Raw genomic sequence first — 23,985 nt, 5'->3', positions numbered from 1 at the left:
GAATTATAGTTTAATATCATAAATTTTTAATCAATAAATCCCTGCAGAAAAAGGAAATCAAAGTTAAATCCAACTGCAAAAACTCAGTCCAACAGGAGCCCAAAACAAAGTCCAAAAAGAAGCTCAACACGACCCAACTGAAACACACAACCACCGCACAAACGGTCACGCGCCGCACACACAACACACACACTAACACTCGCGCGCGCGCACACACACACTATACACACAATAGAGAAGAGAGACTAAGAAATTGGTTAGAAATTGTGATTATCCATTCTGCTGTTGACACGTATCGAATTAAATGGATACGTGTCAATTTCTTTTATAAGATTTTGATACGTATCCCCGACACATCCGGGAACCAAAATTGCCTCGAATTTCGAAATTAACGAACTGAGTCACGTTTAAAACAAATTTGAAAAATCACCAAAATATTCCTAAAATGTTATAAATATCCCGAAGTTAATAAAACGTAAATTTAATAATTTTAAAGCCATTTCCGAAACACAATTTATACTTGCATTAAACAATTAAACGAATCAACGCGCGGGTGAAACAAAATCCAAAAATTTTCAAAATAATTTTAAATTTCTCAGAATATCGTAAACTTAATAAAATATGTGTCTCGTATTTTTTGAAGAATTCTGGAAATAAATACTGATTTTATAAATAAATGAAACTAGACAATTATTTAAAGATAAATAATCAATAAAATATTGATTTCTAAATTTTATAAAATCCCAAAAATAATTATTGAAATTATGAAATCATAAAAACAATTTTAAAGACAATCCAATTATTTATGAAAATAAAACTGCAATAAAATCACTTTTAAAAGTGAAACAAACAGTATAACTCAATAATTAATTATACAATTCAACCCTATACACCAATAGATCACACCTATATAATAGAGAACAACACACAGCTGTCAAAACCAGTACACATATTTTTATTTAATTAATTATTCAACAATTACACTATTAAAATAATACAAAATATATGAGTCATAATATCCTTCCCCCCTTAAATAATTCTGTCCCCAGAATCTGACTCAACTAAACAATTGAGGATATTTATCAAGTATGTCTGACTCTAACTCTCATGTAGACTCTTCTACTCGAGGATTTCTCCAAAGTACTTTCACTACGGGGATTGACCGGAACGTTATTTTAATAAGAGAATTTTTAAAAAGTTTGTTTATTAGATCGACGAGGACATTATACCAATGAAATAAGATGTTTGTGTCCTCCTACATTCACATGAATTAATGTGTTGGAGACCTTTATAAGGCAAATCGCAGATTCAATAAATAATGGATATCAAAATTACTAACTTGGTTTATTTTTTGACCCGGTTTTAAAAAGTACTCAATATTTGGTCCAGATTATATCACACGATCGGGTAAAGTTACATGTGTTGTACCCAACAAACCTTTTTTTCCATATTCTATATTGGTAAAACAAAATATATATGGGTATTAAAATTTAAACTACGTGTATATGTATTTTTATAATGGTAAATTTTTAAATAGCAAATTTTAAATTATGACTTATATTTTATATACAATTACTCTATAAATATATATATATATATATGATTACTAAAATTTTGAGTACTGATATCTATGCAATTTTATCGAATTTATAAAAGTTTGGCATGAAAAGTCAGTATATATGATTATTGAATCTGTATATAAAAAAATGTTGAAATAATTAATGAACAAAATGGATAACGATTAAAATTACGCTACATTAGTCTCTATACCATAAAATATATGTGATATGATATCAACCCTACCACACGCAATGACATATTCTAAAGTACATATCTCGTGCATAAAATAGCAGATATGTATATATTTGCAAATTAAACACTGTCGCATATAATCTAATAACATTATACAGACATTTAACACGATAAATTTGAGATTGGAGTCATTGGACGGAGATATCTTCTACTTTATTTGAAACAAGTTTTCATCATCTTACGCTCATATATATTAGAATTACACAAATTATAAACAAAATCATATTTAATTCATATATCTAGTACAATCAAAATATTTATTATCACCAGAATCGTCAAAACCTGAAAAATAGAAGAAATAGAATAAATGTAACACAATATATAAATCATCATTTAAATGTCTAAGTCATTATCGAGCATAAATTACTTTCAGTGCTATTTTCTGTACACTTTAATTAAATTATTAGGAATTGTATATTTTATTTTTTAATCACAAAAAATTTAAATTTTAAAAATTATACATTCATTCTGATATATTGCTGGAAACGGCATGTGACTTGAGATATTATGCTAGTTGCAATAATCGCTTAACTGATGATAACTTTTTATACATAAATAAATCAACGTAAGTTCATGAACATGAAACATATACGAAGGCTGGCCCCCAGACCAGAACCAGAGAGCATAAATCTGGATTGTAATGACTGTAAAATATTTTTTATAATAATAAATTAGTCCAATAATTTGTTCAATTACAAATACGGTATAGTTGTTGGGCCGTTTTTGACATGTGCGAAGGCTGACATTAAGCCGGGCCTGTTTGCTATTCATGTCCCCGGACCATCTCACACTCGCACGTGTGCAACCTCGCTCTCCCCCTTTGATCTCTTTGTTTTGTAGGGAACAATTTCGGCCGGGTCAGTTTACGTGCACCTCGATTAATCTAAAAAAATATTAATATAATATTTCATCATTATAACTCCTACTTAAATTCATACTCCGTTCGTTCTATTTAATTTTTTACATGTTTTTAAATTTTTATATTGAATTTTAGATATTAAATTTTTATCCAAAAGAAAAAATTTCAAAATAATTAATGTTATACTCCCTCCGTCTCAATTTATATGTCTTGTTTGACTTTTGAAGATCAAATTGTCTCAAAATTGACCGTAAATAAAAACTCATTTTTCATTATTTTAAAAAACTGAATAATAGGTATTAAAGTATATTAATCATACATTCTAATGATTTAATTTTTATAAATATTTTCGATAATGTACTAAATAAATTTTTTGATCAAAGTTGGGTCAATTTGACCGTAAAAAATCAAACATGATAGATAAATTGGGATATGGAGAATTACTGAAAAAATGCTATTAATATTATCTTCGAATAAAATTAGTATTATCATGGAGCATAGTTAGTATATATCAAAATCAAGACACTAACCGATGACAGGATATAAATTATAAGTTGCATTCATATTAATAATTTCGAGCACTTTTGATAGTGATAGAAAGTTGTGTGCTCAAGGATTACCATTGAATGTGCTAGACAAGGAGATAATAGATGGGGACTTGCAAATTAGATAAGAAATTGATCAGCATCTTCCTCCTCTACTTCGATATATATAGGAGTTAGAGTATCTCGAACCACGTTAGCTAAAATGATTAACCAAATTATCATTATCTATAATTTTGTTGAACCTTCAAGCAAATGGTATTAGTTATAATGATTAGCTATATTCAAAAATATTATTTTTACCTATTTTTCAGATACTCAAATACATATTTTAAATGATAAAATAAATTTATTTAATACTTAATCTAATAAAAGTGTAAATAAAATATAAATGTAATGAAAAATATTGAATATAATTGCAATTTAATAAATATTAAAACTCAAAATATATAACACATTTAAATATAAAAAAATAATAATGAATAAAATCTATTATATATTATAAAATGTATAGTTCTATCATATTTTATCATATTGGATTTATTACTATTTTTATAAATATGCAATTGTATGTCAAAATAATTAATAAATCTGGTTAATAAGAAAATAATATTTTTATATTTAATATTATATAAGCTAAAAATATTAAATATAAAATACGAATATTTATCCATATATATTAAATGTAATATAAATATAAATATATATGTATGTATAGTTATATGTTTAAATATGTAAAGCCGACGTCGATGTGATCTGAATAATTTAACTAATGACTACAAGATCAATAAATATAGAGAATGTGATATATGATATCTATAATTATTGCTAACAGGTCTCATGGTTGGAGTGATATTATTTTTACCTAATAGGTATATTAGGGTGACACCTAGACATTTTAACTAATAGGTGAACACTTGCTCTTATAGAATGAAAAGATGGTTAGTTTAGTTACGACCAATGTCCATATTTTTATATTGTGAGAACTTGATAGACAAGATTAATATTCCCTCTGTTTTCTTTTATATGTCGTTTAACTTTCTTGCACATAATTCTAAGTACTTTGACCGCATAGATTAAATAATATTTTTTTTCTAAATTAAAGTTTTAGTTATATATTTTTATTCACAAAAAGAAAAAATTAAAAATTATTATTTTAACTATGCGGTCAAAGCACTTAGAAGTGTGTACACAAAAATCAAACTTCATGTAATAGGGGAAATGGATTTTTTCATCACCCAACTTATCGTGTTTTTAGGAAGTTACCATTTAACTATTTTTTTTTCTTTTACACACTAATGTTATGTTCGTATTTGTTTTTAGTCACTAACGTTAGATTCAGATTTGATTATTAGTATTATGTCAATTTTGGTAGCATTATTAAAATATAGTGGTAGTCTGTAATATTTTAATGATTTGTTATATGTCTATAACTTTATATCTAGTACTCCATATGTTCTCAAGACGTTTACCTTGGTGATGAGAGTTTGACAAACATTTTAAGGCTCCTAAAAGATGTAGTTTCATGAATTATTTTTAATTTTTTTTTTAAATAATAATTTAATGTTTAAATTTTTATATACAAAAAAAAAATCTTAAAAATAAGTTATAAAACTATGTTTGTAAGATAAATATCTTGTGAGAGTTGTTTGATTTAATACCAAATTCACATTATTACAAAATTATTATATTTTTGTGTTTATATATATATACTTGTTTCACAATTTTATTAGAATAGATGGGTTTATAGTTTTGATTTTGGTTCGGTAAAAGTTGCATGAAGGAGTTGTGATTGGTGATTTTCATTGGGTTTTTGAAAGTGTCGTTTGGTAAAATATTGATATGTAATTTTTTATTTTTTTATAAGTACTTTATGATCAGTTTGCTAATTTGATTATATTAAATTTTTTATTTTTTTATTTCCCAATAATTTTAGTACGGATTGCGATGGCTCTTCCTAATAATTTTGGTTTTGAGCTTAGTACCCCACCTAAAAAGTAACAGACGTATATGAACCGATTTTATGCGTCTGTTTACAATGTATATACATACGTTGTTACCAGATGTTTAAAATAACAATATGCGTCCTTCATATAACATACGTATATAATTCAGACATTATACGACTCCTCCATCTGTATCTAGCAAACTCAGACACATTTAAGTTTTTTTATAAGATACATATGACACTTTTTGTACTAATTATCACTATATTTTAATAATGCTATAGAAAATTAACAAAATACTAATAATCAAATCTAAACCTAACGTTAGTGACTAAAAAAAATCCGAACCTAACATTAGTGAGTAAAATAAAAAAAATTATAGTTGAGTGGTAAGTTTCTAAACACGCAATAAGTTGGGTGACGAAAAAATTCATTTTCGCCATATAATAAAAAATAGAGGGAGTAAACAACAAGATATTATGACAAATTAATTGTATTAAACAAAAACTCAAAAATTAGAATTTTTTTTCTTTCCGAGTGAGGCCTGGATTTCGGTAAGTGTATTAGAATCATCTCTCATTTCAGCTAACTGAAAGAGAACACCTTTTATTTTCGGAATTTAGTATTCCCTCCGTCCCTAAAAACGTTTTCGATTTGTGTTGGACACGTTTGTCAATGCACATTTTTGATTATTAATACTTTTAATTTCCGGTTTGTATTAACTGTAAAAAAATCAAAATAGCAAACACATTTTAGGACGGAGAGAGTACTTAATTGCAGTTACACTCACAGTCCTAATTTTCATTTGACTTTCTCTAACTATTTTTTTGAAAGTGCTCTCTAATTTATTTTTTAATTTTTTTTGTCATGAATGTCCCGTGACATGACTTGTATTACTTGATCTAATCTAAGAAGGAACAACCCTGCCTGCCGGATTATGATTAGGCTGGCTTATGGCTGCAGCTATCTGTATGCTGTTATTACATTTCATTTTGGGACATTGAAAGGGACCTTTCCCTTATCCTAAATCACATATGTTACGGCCTTAATGACCTTTTAACCCTTAAAATATATAGTATTATATCCATCAGCCTAAAATATTTGAACTCCTATACTGTTACCGGTATAAATCAAAGGAGAGAAAAACCATTTACCCTCCTCTGAATTGTACCGTTATGAGTTAAAAAATATATTTTTTATATCTTGAAGGTTAAAAGGTGCATTAATTACTTTGGCAAAAAAAAAGGTACATTTATTATACCTTTAGGTTTAAAAGATACACTACAATATAGTTGGGCTAATAGATATAATAAATATGTAAGAAATGTACCTTTTCATCCGTATACGAAATATACCTTTTGACCCATAACGGTACAACTCGAAAGGTAAATGTCTTTTTTGCCCATCTGATTTAAACGGGTAACGATAAAAAGGGTTAAATGATATGAAATTTCATATTTTAGGGGTTAAAAGATATGAGTTCAAATATTTGGGGCTGATGAATATAACGCTATATATCTTAAGAGTCAAAATGTTATTCAGCCCTATTGCATTTTTTATAACTGGCATTTCAAGAGGGCCTTTTTAGTACACTCAGCAGTGCTATGTTCTTAATTTCTCATTACAAATAAGATACTTCCACCTTCAAAAAAACAAACAAACACAATCTATACATAGTTAAGGCAACAAAAAATCTGATTAAAGTGGAGTTGGAACAGTTGAAAATGTTTTACTTTAATAATACCCGAGCTGCCTTATTTTGAAAACTATTATCAAGAATAATGATGTCCAAAGAAACAAAGTGGAAGAAATCAAAGTAATGAAGACAAGGTGGATAAATTTGGTGGAGATATTGGTTCTTCTATTTGTCATTTATCAAATACTATTTTATTGGCTCCTTTTGCCTTTAAAAAAATGCCAGGGCTCTAATTTGAGCAGAGCAAGCCGAGTTTCGAGCCGGACATAATTTGAGCTGAGCCGGCTCGTTTACTTAAACGAGACTAAACTTCTATCCGAACTCGACTCATTTAATTTCACGAGTCGAGTCGAACCGGCTCGTTTAGCTAAGTGAGCCGATTTTAACGAGGTGGATGAGCCGACTCGTTTAATTTTACACTTAATCGAATCTAAACCTCTACCCGAACTCGGCTCATTTAATTTCACGAGTCGAATCGAGCTGGCTCGAGTAATTAAACGAGCCGAAATCTCTGCGCGAACTCGGCTCGTTTAACTAAATGAACCGAGTCGAGCCTATTTAAACGAGTTCGAGCCGGGTAAGCTCGAGAGCCGCCGGACTCGGAATTACAGCCCTAGAAATGACACATACAGATGTGCTTGTACAAGTACTGGTCCTAACATGAAAAGAAGAAACAATCATCTAACAAATACAAGAGTTTGTATGGACCATATGTCCACCATATATGTATACATATATAGTTCATTTTTGTTCATTTGTTTTTCTCTAAAATGAACTTTAGTTATTGCGAAGGTTTACATGAACTAGAAATTGTTGAAGGTGTTACTTCTGGACTGATGTTTTGTGTGTACGACATGTTACATATTCGATTTTATTATTATTTTTATAATTTTTACATTCTTTATAGATCACTTAAATAAAAAAAATACGGAAGATTTGTGAATTCATTACTTTGTGTATATATGAATTCTTTATAAGTTAATACAAGTTAGAAAAGTATATACATTTAATCTAAACTTTAATACACATAAAATGATAGTAAGTTTTAATATTATTATAAAATAAAAAATTCAAACATTAAGATTGAGTTATTGATTATGGTGATGAAATAGTCTCACCTCAAAATTTATCAAAAAATAAACTAATACAAGTTTAATTAAAATTGAGTAACTGATTCCCAATAGGATATTTAAATGTTTTTTTGATTAAAATACTCTAACAAACGTTATTGTTATTTGTTAAACAATATGATTCTATCGTGACATTACTCTAACACTTTAAGATTTAGATAAACTAATTACTCAATATCGTATAAGAGATTTAAATGAGCTGGTTACTCAATGTGCTATCAGAGTTTAGGAGGGTGATAGACTAAAGTTCAACTTTTTGTCATCCCATTATCCTCCGAATTTATAGGATAGGGAGGGTGATGACTCAAGTTCGACTTTTTGTCATCCCATTATCCTCCCAATTTATAGAATAGATTTTTTATCGTTCGATTATCTGCCATCCTAATATCCTCCCAATTTATAGAATCGGTTTTTGTGAGAGAAAGAAGGTTCAAAGTGTCTTTGGGCTTGAATAGTTGAATAAAAGAAGATAATATGCACAGTCCAAACCCAATAAAAATCTATTTTTTTTGGGTTGAAATCTAAATGGACCAGGCCACTATTCTTCCCCCAGATGATTTTTGAAAACCATACAGCTTCACCCATTTTGTATACCAATACAACTTGTTTTGATATCCATAGTGTTTACATATTTGTATATCAGGATAAACATCCACAGTCAACTTGGCTACGATACACCAGCCGTAATATTATATTGTGGGCTGACACAATGTTTCACTGCGGTGGGTGAATGCACCTGCAATGAAACAATACGGCTGGTGTATATCCGCTGGGGATCAGTTCCTATCATGATAATTCATATATCTTTCTTCTGACTCGGTGGCTGACTCTGACCAAACCCAATCAAACACATCAATTATATCCTCATGTAGATCCTGTGGGCTGTCAATAGAATATAAATATCCTGCCCACAGAAAATTTTACAAAACGAGTTGCACAACATTAAACAAATTACTACCGGTCTGGTGGACTCCATAATACAGAGATAACAAATGTCATAACAAAATTTGTTCGCAAATAACGTGAAATTTATAATTTGAAAATAATTTTATTGATAAAATTTATGTTAATGAAAAAATATATTATTATTATTATTAATTATAATATAGCCAATGCATTCATGATATGAAATATTTGTGACCCGTTTTGTATATCAATTTAGATCTAACATTTTTCATAATAAATATCTGACAAAATAATAATAGGCGAAAAACTAAAATACCCATAATTTGGAGGACAAAATCCAAAATATCTACCGGCGGGATATTCCGTCCAAACGCCCTCTGAATACGCATTTGGAAGGTATGTGTTCAATTTTTTAAAAAACAAAGAATATGTTTTCAGAAAATGCGTATTTAATTTTGTTCTTTAATGAAAACGCATTTATTTTTGAAATACGTATTTCAATAAAAAGTAAAAAGGATTACGGATCTTGTAGATGCGTATTATTTATTATTATTTTAAAAAATACATGCGCATGTTATAAATACGTATTTAGTGGTTATTTCAGGCACTGTTCCGCATCTTTTGCTATTTTGGGCAGTTAAATTTCAAAAATGGGGTATTTCGGCCATTTTGTCAATAATTATTCTATCAAATAAATATTCTTTGTTTTATATGACATGAATAATAGTTTCAGAGGATCATAATCGTAATACTGTTTTTTTATTTTAATAATAATTAATAATTTTAATAATTATAAAGTCATCCAATCTAACAAGTCCGACGTAACGCTAAAATTAGATTCATTTTATAATTTATAATTCAGAATCAAATAATCTAAAATAAACTATTGGCGGATGCATGCAATAGTAGTCCCGGATCTTATTTTCATTCTATTATTAATGATTGTGTTGAGTTGTTTAAATATTTTGAAATTGTGCTAATACATTTTATACCTAGGTCTGTAAATAAAATTGTATCTCGTTCTATGTCAGGCTTACATGAGTGGGACAGTGTTACTCATTCTTATCATATATACTCTCACATGATTTGATTTAATGCAAGTACTATTATTTCAAAAAAAAAAAAAATCAAATAATTTTACATTTCTGTTTGCTCCCGAGATTTAGCTCTGCATTTATAAGTTTGACATCACCAATTCCAATCTTATCTTCCACAACAACTATCTACAACTATCTACACAAAAGTATACAAATATTTTCTACAGGATCAAACATCAGATAAGATCAACTTATTAGACCCCACCTGAACAAATTTTACTCTATAAAATATGAAATAAATTTATTTGTCAATCTCATAATACATTTTCACAGCAACACACACTTGTGACCTCAACAATCAAGATCAAAAACATTCACATCACTTAAGCTTATGGGTTCTCTTATGGCTGGTTGGGACTCTCATGTTCCAGATCCTAAGACAGGTACTTATTTTTTCTTCTTTATTTTTTTACTTATAATTTGCAGATATTAAGTTGAATGAATATAAATTTTCGAAACAAATTTCAGTGAAGCATCAAAGGAACCGTTCACTAACAAGAGAGGAAATTGATACTTACTGGAAGTCCAAGAAGCAAACAGAAGAGGAACTTACTCATGTTTTTTCTAAGGTGCATGTTTTTTTTGTGTTTACAAAGGTGACGAGATATCCTAGTGGTAAAAGTTTATCCTCTATCGTTCAGGGGTGAATATTTTTTTTTTCGATTTCTTATAGGGAGTTGAAACTGTAAAGAGTTCAGAGAGAATTTTTAAGAGATCAAGCTCTGTTCCACCCTACAACAAAGAAAGATTCTTGGACATGGAAGCTGATGAAGAAGATGAAGTTGACTTGCACAGCTTGATACTTAAAAATGGCTGGTAAGCATACATGGGCATATTCTGGGTCCTTTTGTCTGACACTTATAGATTACTTATAAATCAGAAATATATACATTTTTTAACTTGTACATGTTACACCCTAGTTACAAATTTCAATGTTGGAACTTAATTTATAGGAGCAATTTATAAGTATAGCCATTTAAGCTTAAGATAATCCTTAAACTTGTTAAAGAGTATAAGATCCCGATGAAACCCTCCTCTACCACCTTAAGGTTTTAGACGAACTAGTTATTTAACATGGTATATTTAACAGGGTGTAAGAGCTCGGTTTAGAAAGGGACTCGGGTTAATGAGGGGGAGTGTTAAAGAGACGGACTGATTACTTAACAAAACCCAGTTGACAATAATTTATGTTAATCAAAGAGTGATCTAGCAACATCACAATTCACACCATGTTTTTCGGCAGCCGGTGGCACCGGCTGCACGGTTAAAGCCTTAAAAGTCTTGCTCTGTTTAAGAAAGAAAAAGTAGCCTGGCTATGGGGCCATACTATGTTTATTCTAATACTAGGGTGTATAGAAATGTGATTATGTGAGTGATTAAGGTACCTGTTGGTTTTACGCGAAATTTGATCAAGGCTCCTGTGTGTTTTGGTGTTTGTAGGTGGACGAGTACCAGTTCGGCATTTCTGAATGAGCCACCGGTGATTTCAGAAGAAGGAAAAAATCAGCATAAGTACGCAGCGCAATTCCACGTGCCGGACATGGATGCCTCCAAGCCACATCATCCTCGTACTGGCATTAGCACCTGATCTTAATATCATTACAATGTAGCTGCACTCATTCATACTCCCTGTACAAAAATAAGTTGTGTATGTTTGAGTGCACTTATAGTAGACAAATATGACCAACTGCAGAGCTGTTATAATGACATGTATAACATGTTAGTTTGGGTTTGATGCAAAAATATATCAACAGCATAGTATTGTAAATCTTAAACCATCTTTATGCATTAAAATTTTGGCTATTCAGATTTCAAAATAATGAGAAGATATCATGTCCTGTCATTTTAAAGCACACATGTTCTGATACAAGCAATGTGCTTAAAAACAAGCAATGTGGTTACCTGGTTAGTAATCAGAAAGTTATTTGCGAACAAAAACCACCTTATGTAGTAATGACGGTGAGTGTGTGTCTCCTGCAATACTGGCTTTGATCTTGAGATTACTCTGAACCATCTCCTGCATTACTGGCTTTGATCTTGAGATTACTCTGAACCAGAGGGCGTGTCTCCTTCATTACTGGCTTTGATCTTGAGATTAATCAGAACCGTCTCCTGCATTACTGGCTTTGATCTTGAGATTACTCTGAACCAGAGCGTGTGTCTCCTGCATTACTGGCTTTGATCTTGAGAATACTCTGAACCAACTACACGGAGTCTAAATTGAAAAAAACATAATTATAGGGATGATTAACAAAAAACTTCCAAACAGAAGCAGCACAGCTGCAATCAGTGAAGAGCACAAACCTGGGATTCTTCGTGACTTTGCAATCCCCGCTCCATGTTTAAATTTCCGAGAGTCAGCAAGGATTCTATCTTAACCAAAATCCAAAAGAAAAGATCATTTCTGTATTATTGATCTTTACGTTTCCAAATTGTCCATTTACTGGATCTCCATTAAACTGCGATAGGCTCAAAAAGAAAATTTCCCACAGGAACCATGGCGAAATTTCCACAGGAACCATGATGCCAGGAGAACTTATCAGAAGTTCCATTAATAATTAAGCTAGCAAACTTCACAAGATTAACACGAGAAGAATACTGGTTACACGAGACCCATAACTATCATTTTCAAGATAAAGGTAGCAATTATTGATTAGGGCATTAATCAGAAAGTTATTTGTGATCATCAAACCCATACCTTAACCTATCAATGTATTAGCATATAACCTATCAATGAAGGAGATAGCTAATCTTATGGATCCTCAGACTATACAGAAAAATTATCAGTACACCAAAAGGCCTGGTGAAATATCACAATGAGCCACATGTTCATCAGGAATATTTAACAACGACGGCGGTTGAGAAAGTAGTGTCTCAATCAAACCTTAAAAAGTAAATACTAACTTCGCCCAATTTTTCCAACTAAAACAAACTTAGTTGAAGAGTTGAAGGTACTGATGCCAAATATTCACAACGACATAAAAATATAAAAAATTTAAATAATAGAGGCGATAGTTTAATTAAAGGAAATAGCAGAAATGAGCAGTAAACTCTTAATTTTTTTAAGTGAAATAAGATGTGCAACGAAATTAGCAGTAGCTAAGTGAGAATAACCGGATCCAGCAAGGTGGCCTCTACGAGAGAAGAGCAGCAGAGACTTGTTGAGCGAGCAAGTTGACAGGCACAACCTGCAAAAAATGGATTAAGTAATTAGTAGTATACAGGACGTATGAAATTGAAGATAAGGAATTGAAGAGATCAAATTAGTACATATCGGGGTGGGGAGAGGGTAAACAGACTCAACATTCACACACACAACATCTGTTACTTTATCCCGAAGACCCCGAGTTACAATAGCTTGAAAGTTAATGCCATGATCTTGATCACGCAAGCATGCTTTAAAACGGATCCAGAAACGAACACCAGCAAGAACACGGTTGTAGGCCTTTACCAAACCAACATATTCATATTTCGTACCCTGCCAACAAACAATACACTAGAATATATTGATCAAATCAATAATAACGTAGCGAAAATGACAAGAAGAACTAGAACATATATACCTCGATATGATTATATCGATCCAGGGCAAATTTGGCAAAATGTGAGAGCGGAGAGGTATATTCATAAAGAACATGTCGAATGGGATAACACCTCTTCCTTGTGAAGTAAGTTTTGATGGCAACTTGAGGTCTAGTAACGGTGGAGCCAACTTCCTGATAGACGTATTTAATCCCACGATCAACTTCAACACGATCAGTGATGAGGTCCTCATCCGACTCAACCTCCTCCTTTTCATTATCATCAGATTCATCCGTATTATCATCATCACACTACAACAAAATGGGCCAATTACAACGGCCAACTTGCGACGAAAAAACGAATTTACTACTCGACCAAAAACGACGATTTTTTCCCAGTTGTAGATGGCTCAATTACGACGATTTCAGTTCAAAAAAACCGTCGTAAATGGCCAGATTTGTTGTAGGGTCATCTGAATATTCGGATGCTGATTTATGTGACAGATGAGTACTCTTCCTCCACCTCCATCAACATTAAAACTCGCTTTTCATCTCTCTCCCTCAAAATCATATTTACTTAATTGCTAGGGTTTCTCTTTCATATATACTGCCGAAATAATTCACTTGTCTCACGACCATTATTAATTATGTTTATATTTGCAAGGCGAACAAAACTGGGATGTGTAGATTTTGAACATTAAAATTACTAGCCTTACGACCGTGCATGTCTTCATATATCTTCATTCATATTTTTATATTACTAGTTTAAATTCTTTGCAATGCACGGGTTCCCGTTTTTATTTAAAAAATTTATTTATCTTTTTACATTATAATTTTAAAATATTCATATAAATATACATAATAATTATAAAATTATAATAAAAATAATACGATAACATGTGGTCATAGTTTAGTAGTATAAGTAAACTATGTCCAGTAGTTTAAGAATTTAGTTGTTTAGCAGATATATAGCACTATTTATTTATTTTTTAATAATATGATAAGTTGTGGTCTAGTTTAGTAGTATAAGTACTCTAAGTCTAGTTGTTTAACAATTTAGTAGTTTAGAGGATATATAACACTAAGTAAAATTAGGGAATAACCGTTGAGTAGTAGTTTAGTAGTATTAGTAGCTAGTCTAAGTTTTGTACTTTAATAATTTAGTAGTTTAGCGGATATATAACACTACTTATTTACTTTTTTAATAAACAAAATTAGGGAATAACCGTTGAACCAAATTATACCCCATTCCGGTTATTATAATATATTATAGATTAAAAATTATAATAATTCTTTTGATCATTACCTTATTAGTATATTCATAAATAATTATAAAAATATTTTTTATTGGCGGGATTCAAACCTGAATATTGGGTAGTGTATAAATAATAATATAAATATTTGCTGTTGGTGGGGTTCGAACCTGGAAGTTTTAGTAGTGTATAAATAATAATATAAATATTTGTTGTTGCGGGGTTCGAACCTGGAGTGTATATTCTTTTATTATTTGAATCTAACGGTCCTAACCACTTGATTGAAAAGATCCGTCGGTGGGATAACCAAACCAACAAAAAAAGACATACCAAATTATATCTCATTGCGGTTATTATAATATAGTATAGATGTCGAACGTCGCTGGACTCGGATTCCTCGTTTAGCTTTGAATCGGCTTCGATAAACTTCAGATAAAGTTTATATATGTTCAAGTAATAAATTATTACTAATTATTTAAAATATTTTTAGTACATTTTATTGTCATTTATAATTTGACTAATTTTAATTTTTTTGTTCATATTTCAAAATTAAGCACTTAGCTTTCTTGTTAGAAAATTATTAAACAAGATTATCACGATTTATTTGTCTCCAATTTTTGGCATTTTCATAAATACCTAACTAATTTTAATTTTTTGTTCATATTTCAAAATAGAGCACTTAATTTTTTTGTTAGAAAATTATAAACAATATTATCACGATCTATTTGTCTTCAATTCTTTGCATTTTCATAAATATCATTAAATAACTTGTAATTTACAAAATCAAATTTAAATAAATTTTGATATTAACAATTAAAAAGTAATGTACGATTCTAAATATATGAATGTATCCATAATTTAAAAATAAAATTGGATATGTTTAAAACTCGACTTGAAAAATAAATTAATATCATTTAAGAACGAATGTAGAGTGTGAGTGTGTATATCATTATAAGATATAGTATTTGATTTTGATGTAACTTGTATAACTAATATTTAGTAAGTCTGGTAAGCAAATGGAAACAATTTTTGATTGACGCCAGCAAGAGGCCGCAAAGACGATCATGATCAAGTACATGAATAGTATGATGTATAAATGGAATATTCGATAGACGTGCCTGAATTTGTTGGTGATTGCGGTAAAAACACCGATGTTAGGTAATGAATCGCACCGGGGGGTGAATGTGTTTTTTCTGATTTTAGGCTTTTCTTGAAAGATAATGGTTGAACAAAGTAAATTAAATCTTGTATAGAAAAATGTTCATGCAGAAATTAAACTTGCACAAAATAAAGAACACAGATCTTCAAAACTCACTTAATTTTTGTATTAAAAATTTTGATGTTTTGATACAAAATTTCTAAGCTCTTCGAAGTTAAAGAGCTCAGCTTATTCTCGAGAGTGTTACAAGAATTTTGATCTAAATTATTACAACTAACTAGAGGACCAGTGTTAACTTTATAGCTCAGTTAACTGCTGGTTTACACAGTGGATAATAAACATACTATTAACTTTTCTAAACCGTCACTTGTCAAATTCTATTTATAGAAAAGTAAATCTTCCATTTCTGGCTTAGCATATCTTTAGCATCCCGTGTTTACTTTAATCTTCATCTGTCAGTTAATCTTTGCCATTGATCTTACACACACTTCAAACTGCTTTTTGTAGACTTGTCAATCCAGCTGTTGAATTGTTTGTTGATTGTTTATCTTGGATATTGAACTGATCTGCAATTCTGTACTTTGAGACTGTACCTCGAGATCTCCAGTTTGAATTATTAGAACACTTGATATCTCGATAAGTACATAGGCTTATCGAGATCTCTAGTACTCCGTAATGAGTTTAGCTTGTAGAGTTCTTCAGCTCATCGAGATCTCTAGTCTTCATAACTTCACTTGACTTGTAGATATCTCTGAGTTCTCGAATGGATATAGACTTGTCGATAACTCTGAGTTTTCTGGTGAAAGAATGACTTGTCGATATCTTCTTGAGTTCTCGAGTAGCTTTCCTGACTTCTCTACTCCCGATGAATATTGTTTATCCGTTGAGTAGATGTATAGCTCATCCATCGAGTAGATATATAGCTCATCCGTCGAGTAGATATTGCTCATCCGTCGAGTAGATGCTGTTCATCCATCGAGTAGATATATAGGTCATCCGTCGAGTAGATATAGCTCATCCGTCGAGTAGATGTTGTTCATCCATCGAGTAGATATATAGCACATCCGTCGAGTAGATATTGCTTATCCGTCGGTACTCTCTAGAGTTTGAATGACTTCTCGATAAGTCATTCTGGAGTTCTCGAATGACTTCTCTATAATATTAAATTTGCGACTTGTAGAGATCTTGACTTAGAACATTTTTCTCCAAAACAGATTTATTCAACTCCAAGCTTCTTCAAAATTCTTCTGAGGCATGATCTTCTTGATCTTCTTCCAGATAGAATCCTTAGGCTTGATACTGTTTTAGGAAAAAGACTCCAGTCTGCTCCTTTGCAATTTTACAGACTTTAAGTGTTACAAGTACAAAATATAAATTCAGATAACAATACAACTAACTTAGGGTTGGCCCCAAGCTTAACTGATTACTGAAAATAACTATTCATTAATCTTTTACTCAGATCATAGATGCTAATAACATTTTTTTGTCCAGTAATCTTTGACATCATCTATTATATATTACAATCTCCCCCAACTTGTTCATTATGAAATTATGCACAAGTTCTGATTGATGATGTCAAAACTTTATCTAAATGCATAAACCAATCTTCCCATCTGATCTTCTTTTATGAGTTGTATTTAATTTTACTCTTCATTCCCCCCCTATCAAGAAAAGAATATTATTATCTGACAACATCCAATAGCTGTTTTTCCATTTAGATATATTCTCCCCCTTTTTGACATTATCTTCAGGAAGAAAGATCCAGCTAGATGCACATTGTTCAAGCTTTTGTCAATGTCCATTTAGAACACTATCTGCAGCTTCAAGCTTTAGTGAAGTCTGTAGTGATGAGTTCATCAATTGTAGAATAGAATAGGAAATTCTTAAGCTCTTTGTTCTTTTGAATAAGTAGTCTCACTACTTCTCACTGCACTAGTCTCATGACTTTTAAGAGTCAGAGTAACCTCACAAGGATTGCTAAATCCAGGTACTCATCTACTTCTCCTATTGCCAGGAAGGATCCTGCCTCTCTTATTTTCTGTTATTCTCTCAATCTTTTCTCACATTCTCACATGAAAGGCTCAATTGTTGTTTGTTCTACAAAAATAAGAGGTGGCTGAGAAGAGTTTATCTGTAATCATATGAGTAGGGGAAATCCATATAGGTCTAATGATACTCATTTCACCAGAAGAGTGAGTTCATAAATATCTGTGACTAGGGTCACAGTTTGACTCACAGATTGCTCTGTGGTTTTGGCAGTGTGTTGTCCTCCACTTATAGTAGGAACCTCCAATTGAATTGGAGGGGATTTGACTGGGTTACTGCCATGTGCACTAGCTTCAAACCCTTGTATGTCTTGCAACATACTGGCACTTGAATGTGCTATGCTTGCCTTTCTAATGACATTGTCATAGGCAATTGTACTTGTAGCTTTGGCTGCTGAGGCAGCTTCTGCTAGAGTTGTGAGGGGAGTTGTTCCTCCATGAGGAACCTCCAATTGAATCGGAAAGGATTTAGATAGCTCCCCCTCAGGAGTACTACCCTCAAACCTATCAGTCCGTTAAGACTGTTTTGCACATGAAAGTGCATTAGTGATATTCATGAAAAACTGATAAGTTTCCATGTTTGTGATACCCTGTTTCTTTTCTCAAATCACAAAACAACTGAAGAACATTTTGGGGGTTCTGTCCTTTTGTAAAACAGGTTCCTTTTGAGAGTTACCTGAGTGCGATTGTGTTTGAGTTTGTGTTTATGTTGTTGTGCTTGGGTGAACTGCAGTTTGGTTTTGAAATGTTTTAGCTGCAGTTTTAGCATTAATACGGTAATACCTGTGGATAGATTATCTGAATTCCCTGTTGTTGTCTGAGTAGATTGTGCTGGACATGTAATGCATTGAACAAAAGTATATTTTTGGAGTTTCGTTAGACAAATACATTGTAAGATATTTTAGTTTCAAGCATTATTGCAGAGAAGATAATATTCAATACAGATATAAGCACATAGGAATCATTACACAAACAAGAGAATGCTTAGAGAAGAATTTGGATTTTCATTAATAATGGAAACATAGTACATTAAGACATAGATTCAACAAGTAAATCCTAATCCTAACTACTCTAGTTTGGGCTTCTACTTCTCTGCCTCCAACCTCCTTGCCCTGCGCTGGTAAACTCTGGACATGGAGTGTGCAAGAGAAATGATTCTCTCCTGCAACTCCAAAGCAGGAAGGCGTTGCTGCTCAGCTACTCTTGCACGTCTCTCCTGCTCGAGAGAGACTTCCATCTCAAAGAAAAGGATGCTAAGTTGATCATCCCATGAGAGTTCATCAAAGATCTCTCTTGGAATATCAAAGGGGCTATAAATAACCCCTCTGAGACGGACACGGAGTCCGAAGGGATCAAAGTTCATCTAAATGATGAACAGGCTGATAAGCTCCATTTGAGTGAGAGAGAGAAAGATGAACATGAGGTGAGTTTGAAATCAGATGTTTGTTGAGAATAGGAGAGTGATGAATGATAAAGAGTGAAGCATTTTAATTTATAGAGGGAGTAAAGATAGAAACCAATAGACCCTTGAGTTGCCCGGATAATAAGAGTAATAATCACATAAGCATACTTGACAGTTAGAAATGACTAGTTACTATTCCCCATGCAAGTACTCAAGAATATTAGTTCACTATTTAGAATAACTGTTCCCCATGCAAGTAAACAAGTACTCCCTACATAAAAGTAACTACTCCTATCAGCATATAGTCAAATAATTTAACCACTATCAGCATACTCCAAACATCACAAATAATGTACTAGTCTACTAACATTAGACTAACCTATTTCCACATAAACAAGCAATCACATAAGCATGTAAATGTGTTAATAAGTCAGAAATTAGAGACAAAGTATGTCAAAAGTATTTTTCTGAACAAAATTTATGAATTAAATTTGTTCAGTTTTTCATACTTTTTACTTCTTTTGATCTGTTATTTATTAACTTCATATACTGAGGATATGAATTAATAAATACTCAGTTTACTTAGAATTTTGAGAAATTCCAAGTTAAAATAATCGAGAAATCTGGGTATTTATAGTGAAAGTAGATGACTTGTCGAGAACTCAAAAATAGACATTTGGAGTTGTCTATCAAGAAGTCATTTTGAAAAATGAAGTACATGTCGAGAAGTCATTTTAAATCACTCTTATAGAGAACTCAAACTTGATTTATCGAAATGTCAAATAAATACCCAGTTTGTCGCCAAAAATGAATTGAACTAATTCTAACTTTTACTTGAATAAATTCAAAATAAAATTAGAATGCATTTTCCAAAAGTATTTTATCAAAATAATTTATCAATTTAAATTATCTCAGTTCTGAGTTATTGATAATTTAAAGTTTGTACTTATAGAGAACTCCGTGAATGAATACTACTAGAGAACTCTACAAGGACTTCTCGATATGTCATTTTGAACCTATCGAGAAGTCACTCGAGAAGTCAGTAAGTTGACTTATCGAAGACTCACTCGAGAAGTCCTAAAATGACTTGTCGAGAAGTCAATTTATACTTATCGAGAACTCAGTTCTCTAGATACTTTTGGTTATTGTAATTCTGCCTTGAGTTATTTTTACATATTAAGGATGTAAATTAACAACTAAGTAGTTTACTCAGAATTTAAAAAATTCCAAGTTAATTGAATTTGAAAAACAAATATGCAGAGATTTCTGAAATATTTATAATTCACATTTCAGCTAATTTCCAATTTAATCAAATTAAGTTTGATTTACTGGATATTAATCTGCTGTAAAATATTAGCTGAGTTCTTGCCTTAGGATAAAGAATTGAGCATTCCAATTTCACTTACAAGTCTAGTGAAGGTTGCTTCATCCAAAGGTTTGGTAAAAATGTCAGCTAGTTATTTTTCTGTTGGTACAAAAATGAGCTCAATGGTACCATTAGTAGCATGTTCTCTAATAAAATGGTACCTCACATCAATGTGCTTTGTCCTAGAATGATTAACTGGATTAGCTACTATAGATATAACACTAGTATTGTCACACATGATAGGAATTTTGTGTAACAATAGGCCATAATCCATTAGCTGATTTCTAATCCAAAGCACTTGAACACAACAACTTCCTACAACTATGTATTCAGCTTCAGCTGTAGAAGTTGATACATATTGTTGTTTCTTGTTGTACCAAGATACAAGTCTTTGTCCAAGAAATTGACAGCTTCCACTGGTACTCTTTCTGTCAACCCTGCATCCAACAAAATCTGCATCTGTGTATCCAACAGCTTCAAAACCAGTTCCCTTAGGATATCATAATCCCAAGTTTGGAGTTCCCTTCAAATATCTGAAAATCCTCTTTAAAGCCATCAAATGTGATTCTTTTGGATTGGATTGAAATCTTGCACATAAACATGTTGCAAACATGATGTCTGGTCTGCTTGCTATTAAGTAAATCAATGATCCAATCATCCCTCTATAGCTTGAGATATCTACACTCTTGCCCTTTTTATCTTCATCCAACTTTGATGTAGTAGACACAGGTGTAGATGCAGGTGACTAATCAATCATTCCAGATCTTTTCAAAAGATCCTTGACATATTTAATTTGGCTGATAAAGATACCATCACTTCTTTGGTTGACTTGAAGTCCAAGAAAGTAACTTAGTTCCCCCATCATACTCATTTCATATTCACTTTGCATAAGCTTGGAGAATCTTTGGCACAACTTTTCATTAGTAGAACCAAAGATGATATCATCTACATAGATCTGAACTAGGATCATATCTTCACCGTGTTTCTTGTAGAAGAGAGTCTTGTCTATGGTTCCTCTAGTAAAACCATGCTTCAATAGGAAATCTGATAGTGTGTCATACCAAGCTTTAGGTGCCTGTTTTAGTCCATATAGAGCCTTGAGTAACTTATACACAAAGTTAGGAAATTTTGGATCCTCAAAGCCAGGAGGCTGTTGCACATAAACTTCTTCTTCTAGCTCACCATTCAGAAAGGCACTTTTGACATCCATTTGATACACTTTAAAATTTGAATGTGCAACAAATGCTAGAAAAATTCTTATAGCTTCAAGTCTTGCAACAGGAGCAAAAGTTTCATCATAATCAATCCCTTCTTCTTGTGAGTAACCTTTTGCAACCAACCTTGCTTTGTTTCTGATAACTATACCATTTTCATCCATTTTGTTCCTGAACACCCATTTTGTTCCAATAATGCTTCTGTTCTTTGGTGCAGGAACTAACTTCCAGACTTTGCTTCTTTCAAACTGATTCAGCTCTTCCTGCATGGCAGATATCAAGTCAGGATCCAGCAGAGCTTCATCAATTTTCTTAGGCTCTAGTTGAGACAGAAAACATGCATGTAGGCACTCATTAGCAGTTGCACTTCTAGTCCTCACACCAGCAGTAGGATCACCAATAATTGCTTCTCTGGTGTGACTTCTATCCCACTTCCTAGTGTGGGTTTATTGACTTATGCCTTCATCATTTTCTCCATTATTGGTATGACTGGTAGATCCTTCTTCTCTTTCTCCCCCTGAGTTTGTGCTATCAAGTTCAGGTGTTTGAGATGGGCTTCCATTACCATGATTTAATTTCCTGTTCAGTAGACTCTTCATTCATCATTTGTTGTGCATTAACTTCATCTTCTCCATCAGAATCACTATCAATATTGAGGTTTTCAAATGCAAGGGCTTCAGCTTCATTATCATCAAGGCATTCCAAGCCTGGACACTTATCATCATCAAAGGTCACATATGTGCTTTCCATAATCTTCTTTTGATCAATCACATAGACTTTGTAGGCTGTTCTTTCCAGTGAATATCCCATAAAAATTGCTTCAAAGACCTTTGAGTCAAATTTTCCCACATATTCAGAATTGTCTTTCAAAATATAACACTTGCTTCCAAACACATGAAGATGCTTTACAATAGGCTTTCTCTTGGACATGATTGAGTAGGGTGACTTGCCATGTGCCTTGTTAATGAGATATCTATTCTGAGTATAACATGCAGTGTTGACAGCCTCTTCCCAGAAACTTGTTGGCAACTTGACATCTTGCAGCATTGTTCTAGCAGCTTCAACCAATGTTCAGTTCTTTCTTTCAATTACTCCATTTTGTTGAGGTGTCCTGGCAGCTGAGAATTCTTGAACGATGTCTTTGCCTTTGCAGAATTCACTTAATGTAGTATTTATGAATTCTGTTCTATTGTCACTTCTCAGTCTTTTCACACAATTGTAATCTTCAGCCTGCTTTTCTATCTTCTTGATGTGCTCAATTATGATATGTGAAGTTTCATATTTAGAGTACATGAACTCTACCCAAGTGTATCTTGAGAAATCATCCACCATCACAAGTGCATATCTGTTCCTTGAAATTGATAAGACATTTACTGGCCCAAACAAGTCCATGTGAATAAGTTGCAAGGGTGCACTAATATAATTTACAGTTTTTGACTTGTGACTAGATCTTTTCATCTTTCCTTTATGACAAGCTTCACAGACTTCAACTTGAGCAAACTCCAGTTTGGGCAAGTCTCTCACTAACTCCTTTTTGACTAAGTTGTTAATTGCCTTGAAATTCAAGTAAGACATCTTCTTATGCCATAGCTTTCTTTGTTCTTCTGATGCCTTGGTGTAGAAGCAGCAAATACCATCCTTATTTATTGAGTCCAAGTCTGCAACAAACAAGCTTCCTTTCCTTGCTCCTTTCAGAGCAATTTCATCAGTTTTCTTGCTGATAAAGGTGCATTCTTCTTTGTTGAATAAAAATTCAAAGCCTTTGTCTGTAAATTGGTTAACACTGAGAAGATTCACCTCAAGACCAGCTACTAGTGCGACATCATCAATGACAACATTTTCAGAAACAATCTTGCCATATCCCATTGTGAATCCTTTGCTGTTGTCTCCAAAGGTCACCAATGTGCCAGCTTGCTCCTCAAACTGTGATAATAGGGCCTTATCACCTGTCATATGTCTGGAATATCCACTGTCAATGATCCATATGACTTTCTTCACTTTGCCTGCACACAATGAGATTCAGGTGTGTTTAGTAAC

General features: G+C 32.1%; 1 protein-coding gene across 1 annotated transcript; it reads left to right on the top strand.

The window, feature by feature from the left end:
* Positions 1-10,212: 10,212 nt before the first annotated feature.
* LOC141706778 (uncharacterized) lies at positions 10,213-11,808 on the top strand. Its single transcript, XM_074509605.1, has 4 exons — positions 10,213-10,371; positions 10,457-10,557; positions 10,662-10,804; positions 11,429-11,808. The coding sequence occupies exons 1-4, from the start codon at positions 10,320-10,322 to the stop codon at positions 11,574-11,576; spliced, it is 444 nt and encodes a 147-aa protein (XP_074365706.1). The 5' UTR covers positions 10,213-10,319; the 3' UTR covers positions 11,577-11,808.
* Positions 11,809-23,985: the final 12,177 nt, after the last annotated feature.

Source organism: Apium graveolens, chromosome 2, assembly GCF_009905375.1.
Source record: "Apium graveolens cultivar Ventura chromosome 2, ASM990537v1, whole genome shotgun sequence".
Classification (NCBI taxonomy): Eukaryota; Viridiplantae; Streptophyta; class Magnoliopsida; order Apiales; family Apiaceae; genus Apium; species Apium graveolens.
The sequence above is the reverse complement of the archived record's forward strand: the minus strand, read 5'-3'. Positions and strand labels throughout refer to the sequence as shown.